The sequence below is a fragment of the Ascaphus truei genome, chromosome 2 (genome assembly GCF_040206685.1).
Source record: "Ascaphus truei isolate aAscTru1 chromosome 2, aAscTru1.hap1, whole genome shotgun sequence".
Lineage (NCBI taxonomy): Eukaryota > Metazoa > Chordata > Amphibia > Anura > Ascaphidae > Ascaphus > Ascaphus truei.
In genome coordinates, this window is record NC_134484.1 from 369,659,428 (window position 1) to 369,665,916 (window position 6,489).

Sequence of the window (6,489 nt, forward strand, 5' to 3'; positions counted from 1 at the left end):
GCTGGGAGAGTTTTCTGCACCAAGGGGGTAGGGGGGTTTCCTTCACGTTGTCTTTGCCTAGCTCCAGACATGCCAAAAAGAAAATAAACATTAAACAATTAAATCATTTTTAAAAATCAACTGTTTTATTTTAAGATTAAAAACATTGGTGGTGCATCTTTATTTGTAAAGAAATGTATAACTAGTAGTCATCAAACAAGTCGATGGACCTTTAAGGAAGAGCCCTTGTATGACTCAAAAGGCTATTGATGCTGTGTCTCATGGTATTTAGAAGAAGACTGGTAGCTTTAAAAAAGCACTTCACTTCCTCCATAATTTTTCTCCTTATATTTGCTAGAAGAGGCTTCTTGTATTTATTGACTTCATAATTGACATTTTGGGTCCACTCGCTGTACAGCTCACAACTGATGGGGTGTTTAAAGATGAACTGGGCATATTTCTTAGGTAGACCACCACATCTGATCTTGTATTTCTTCCAGATGCTCTGGGGCAGATCTCTCAGCATGATGTCTGGGAGCTGTACAATCCTGGGTGCTGGAGCGGGTGTGCTTCTCTCAACAGGTGGCGGTAGATGGTCAGGGAGGATGCTTTCCTCCTGTTGTGGACTAGCTCTTACTGGGGTTGTCATCTCCTCCAACAGAAGGGTATACGTGTTTTCTGGAGACCTGAGGGGGTGAGCGTAGGGGGTCCCGTATTGTGCTTAATGTTGTCACTGTGAATGTTAAATCCAGGAATTGAGCATGTGCACAGGGAGGGGGGGGGAGTATGCGGTTCCTCCATGGGAGAATAAGGCATCTCCTGACCACCCCCCTGCTCCTGTGTCAGACATACAGGGGCAGGGACTCGAAGCAAAGAATAGAACCCTGCAATGTTCCTCTCAATCTTATCCAGATGAATTCCCATGCACCTATCCATATTCTCCATAATCTCCAAAAGACGATCCATCTTGGTCTCCATTCAGTCCCTGTATTGCTCTTTTGAGTTGTCAGGGATTTTGATACCACTGAAAACATCCAACATGCGGGCGACCAAGCTGGATCTGGTGCAAGGAGTGCTGGTGTCACCCGGATGAATATCTGCATGGCTTGGTACTGGAGGAGGTCCCACTCCGAGACGAAGCCCTATTCCAGAGGGTGAAATGCGTAGAGGGGGAGACAGTGGTGTAGCATTAGTGTGTTCGGTACAATAAAGTTTTGTTGAAGTCATCCGGGATTTGCTTGGACTTTGTCATGCGCAGTTGCGCCGGAGCCCTTCCATTTTCTACTGGAGGAGGTGAGCTGGGGGCTTCGGGATGAACATCGGTGTTTCATGGTGCAGGAGCAGGTGAGCTGGGGATTTCTGGTCGAGCATTGGCGTGGATGGGTGCAGGAGCAGGTGAGCTGGGGTTTTCCGGACGAGCATCGGTGTAGATGGGTGCTGGAGCAGGTGAGCTTGGGGTTTCTGGATGATTATCGGTTGACAAAGGGTCAGAGCAGGCGGATGTTTTGGAATCGGTGGCGGTGGGCGATGGCAGTGAAAAATCTGGGATATCGGATTCGGCTTCGCTGGGTGCCATTCGGTGGGTGCGATTTTATTCTTCACATAATAAGGGCCCGGATTCATTAGCATGGGAGCCTTTGGAACCTTTTCTCTAGGCAACTTTGGCTTTGGCTTGAAAACAGCTTCCGTCTCTTGCTTTCTCGTGGTTGGCAGAGCAGAAGAAAGCAGGTTCCTGCATCCGTAGAATCGGGGTGGATCTATGAAAGCAGATGGAGGAATTCACGATACAATATCTGTTCAAGAGCTCATTCAGATAGAGATCAGCGTGTGGGAGGCTATGCATTTTGTGTCACCTTTTATGCATTGTGTCCCAAGGATTTTTTTGGCTCCCATGGAGATGAGCTGCAGGTGTTAAAAGTGTGGTATACTGTACATTATTTTCCCCCTTTGGTCCATTATAAATACACCATCACTTCTATTGATTCAATGCACATTGAATATGCAGCAAATACTTATCAAATGTACATTCCTCTGTGCTTGATTTATTTTCTAGAGCAGCAATGCCGAAGAAAGTTATTTCAAAGGATTTCCGCATGAAAATACAGGGCATGTACAAGAGATGACATGGAATTATACAGATCAAACACTGGTTATTGAATTCGGGCCTCGATTTAGCACAAAGCACTATCAGCTATCATGCCTAAGGTCAGGCAAAAAGGGTAAAGCGGAGTCCCTCAGTCACAACAGAGTAAGTATTTATGGTTTCTTTCTGCAATTACTGTATTACTCTAAAAGCTTCTTGCATATCAAAAAGCATGTTTTTATTTACTTGTTTTCTTTTCAATTCTTTTAGGCCCAAGCAATTACTGTACTACCGTACTTTGAGAAGAAAACATAAAATGTTCTGCTTTTATTACACTCGCGGCCGGCTTAAAGCTAATGTGGCTCCCCCCGCAGTTTAAAAATAGCTGTGGGCGGCGCGCGGCTGTCTTCGGCCGTTTTCGGCCGGTTTTCCCGCGCCTCGGGCGCTTTCAATAGTAAGCGCCATTAGCGCTTATCTATTGAAGCGGCCGCCGCGCGGGAAACTCTGTTTTTAAACAGAGAACAGACCCGCGGCTAGCCCGCTATGCACCCGGCAAGCTTTAGAATAAAGCTTGCCGGGACAGTACTTAAATTCTTATCTTTTCCTTTAAACTGTAGGATGGCAAAGTGTCTGGTTGACGAAATCAGTGAGGCTAATGATGAGCACTGTGCAGCAAGTCAAGACTGTTCTAGAGAAGAGTCATAATATCACAGCATCTGAGACCAGCATCAGGGTAATGAGACGCCAATTGGGATGGAAATATGGATGTGTCAAGTAAGTGTGTTACTATAATAAAGTATAGTATAATGCAATACTGTAGTATGCAAAGTGACAGAACAGAGTGACAGAACAGGGTTGATACTGTAATTACTGTGCCGTAGTTAGGACAGTACAGGTAAAGTGTTGTACTGTACACTACTGTAATGGAAAATAAGTTATATCCCTAGCGCTTAGCACTGTGGCACACTGTATAAAAGGATATATACGACCAGATGGAAGGTGAATCCACTTGGGTACTCCACGTGCAGACGATCAATCATGTAAAGAAAATAAATAAAATGACATAGCGTAATACAGTATTATTGTCTAACTGTAAATACATACAAACACATGAAAGACAATACAAACAGATTCTGAGACAGACAGATGACTGAGATTAATAAAATGACATTTAATAAAACACCTAAATAAACACTAATAATATAAGAAAAAATATATATAAATAAAAAACACAAAATACATCGACGACATTTTCTTTATTTTGTCGTGCATGTCTGTTCTGCGAAGAAAACTACAACTTGTCGGAACAGTAGCTATTCTATTGGCAGCCAAATATGAAGAGATCTACCCTCAGATGTGGATGAGTTTGTGTACATAACAGATGATACCTACACAAAGAAACAGCTGCTGCGCATGGAACACTTGCAGCTAAAAGTATTGGCTTTTGACCTGACTGTCCCTACAATCATCCAGTTTCTGCTTCAGTATTTGCACAGGCATGTCATTTGTTCTAAGACGGAAAACTTTGCAAGCTATTTAGCAGAACAAAGTCTACTCGAAGTGGAGCCTTTCTTGAAGTATGTCCCTTCACTGACAGCTGCTGCCGCTTATTGTCTTGCCAATTATACCATCAACAACGTCTTCTGGCCTGAAAGTCTTGTTGTGTTTACTGGCTACACCTTAAGTGAAATGGTACCTTGCCTGAATGATCTGCATAGGGCATGTCTTAATGCCCCTCACCAAGCACAGCAAGCAATCAGGGAAAAATACAAGTCAGAAAAGTACATGAAAGTCTCTCTTGTGGAACCTCCAGCACTTCCTCTTCAATGAAGACTGATTCAAACGGACTAATTGTTCTCAACTCCATCAGTTGGTTTTAAATTTTATGAAGACGCAGCAGGCCAAGTGTCTAACAGACTAATTTATTTAGTCAGGCTCTTTACAACAGCTAATATTATTTCAAGATTATATGAATGATAATTTGTTTAATTTAAAATTCACTTTTTCATCCAGTAATACTTCAATAGAATTCTTGGATTTATGTATTTACATAGCAGATAATTAATTACATACGCAAACTTTCTACATGCCAATAGCCATCACAACCCTGCGTGGATCAATAACATACCAAAAGGGTAGTTTATCAGACTCAAACGGAACAGTTCCACAGCAAAAACTTTTCACACACAAGCACAAGATTTAAAAAACAAATTTATTGACAGAAAATACCCATTACATGAATTAGACCGGACTATATCCGAGGTTGAATCAATAGATAGAAGTACTCTTCTTAAATATAAAAAGAAAAAAACAGAAACAATAACCAACATACCCTTTATTACCCAATACAACCAAATGGCTCTGAACATAAAGAAAATTCTGCACAAACATTGGCCGATTCTGAAGAAAGATAAAGATTTGGCCAATATACTACCCATTAAGCCAAAAATTATATTCACAAAAGCACCAAACATTGGCCAAAAACTAGCTCCGAGCTGTCCCCTTATGCGGAAAAAATAACACAACAGCCATGGTTCTTAAGGATATTTTATTTGCAGCACATGTACAGCTTGTAAGCATAGTGTAAAGAGTGTTTCATTTTCTTCCACCAATACTTCCAAGACATATATCATTAAACAACACATTACGTGTAATAGTATCAACGTTATTTACCTTTTAGAATGCCCCTGTGGTCTGCAGTATGTGGGGATGACCACTTGATCTATCAAACGTCGTTTATAGGAACATATCTATAACATTTCAAAGGGCTTGATCACACACAGTGTGTCGAATAATTTTCTCCAAGTGCACGGTAAAGATCCTACGGGTCTAAAATGTATGGCCATAGAGGGCCTTATACCGAATTGGCGAGGAGGTAACATCAATAGTCTTCTAGGAAGAAGAGAGTCCTTTTGGATATATAAGCTCCAGACCCTTACACCGTCTGATCTCAATATCGATTTTAATCTCAAAGCCTTTCTGACGAATAAATAAATTGATATAGGCAGTTTATTCCATATCATTTTGTTATCCATGCACAGTAACTATTTGTTAATAATAGATTTAAACATATTCATTTACTTTACTTTTCACACACGTAGATCACTATAGAGGTCACATATATTTTAGTTTGTTCTAAATACATTTAGTCTTACTCCTAAATATTTACACATATGCATGCAGAAGGACATGCTATAACATGTGTTATGGCATTTCATAGCAGATCACTTTATTCTTTTACGTAATAAGTGTAATAACAATAGTATTTGGATATGAGCACACAATTTTGTATGATTTATTGCACTTTATCATATTATAATATCATATTATTTGATGGGACCGCTACACACTGGGCACTGGACATTCAGATTTGTGTTAGGTGTTATTTTTGTCCACATCCTTTTAATTCCACTTTCATGGCTATCTGTGGTTATTTAATATTGAAGCTTCACCTCATATTTGCACATTGTCCATCTTGGATTTGCCTCGTTGCATTTACTCCCTATATATTTGAGTATGTGGTGACGTTCCGACAATATCGAATACTAATGCTAGTGATACCAATCACCATAGCTCCCCATTAGGGTCACATAACATCAATAAGCATAGGCAAAGGGCAATACAAGGTTAATAATATGTATAAGACAATGCTTACTGATTAGGCATTAATGTCCCATTGTTTATTATTTACGATTTTATTAACATCTATTTGTCACGTAATTTTAATATTTTTTGTGTCTATTGTCTTATGTCATTTGTTACTGTTCGTTTTATGTTATGTTTACTGTTGCTGAGACATCCGGTTAGAGAATAATTTATTTGCGCATGTCCAATTCTTTATAAACGAACTGTACCTTTAAACCGGAACTATATATGTATGGACTTATAGAAATTGAGGTACTTATTTTCTAGCCCTGAGGAAGGAAACTACGACTTCCCAAATGCGTATGGTGGTCCCGTTTGTACTCCGCTGTCCCACAGCGTGTGCTGCATTGCTTGCCGTCACTTTCAACCAGTACAGCACCTTTATTACTGGCGAATATGCCGCTGCCATCCACACTATACTGCTGAGTGAGGCTCTGACGAATCTGCCACCTTGGATCAACAGCCACTACTGCGAATGTGCGGGCGTCCTGTGAGACGGAGTCCGGTGCGGCTGATCTGCAGAGGTCTGCTACCCAGAGGGCTGAGAGTGCCCCTCCTGGAGGCCAATGCTAATCTGTGATACTGTATGCTTCTTTCTCAGGATTCAACTGTTTCCTATCTTTCTTTTAATATTGGTTTTTCGTAAGCAGTTTGGTTCTGTTTATTGTATTTTATATGTTGCATATTTTAATCTCCTTTTCTTTTCCATTTTAGAGCCGTTTTTGTGTCTATATTGTATTATTATGTTTGCTTTTGATTAAAGTTGCGTTTGTTGTCAATGT

At 40.5% G+C, this 6,489-nt stretch overlaps 1 protein-coding gene across 1 annotated transcript; it reads left to right on the plus strand.

Moving 5' to 3' along the window:
- Positions 1-3,329: 3,329 nt before the first annotated feature.
- On the plus strand, positions 3,330-3,950 carry LOC142488727 (cyclin-A1-like; the record flags this gene model as incomplete). Its single annotated transcript, XM_075589112.1, is given in 2 exon segments — positions 3,330-3,411; positions 3,414-3,950. Coding segments are annotated over 2 exon segments (561 nt in total), but the record flags the coding sequence as incomplete, so codon positions are not given.
- Between the last annotated feature and the right edge of the window lie 2,539 nt (positions 3,951-6,489).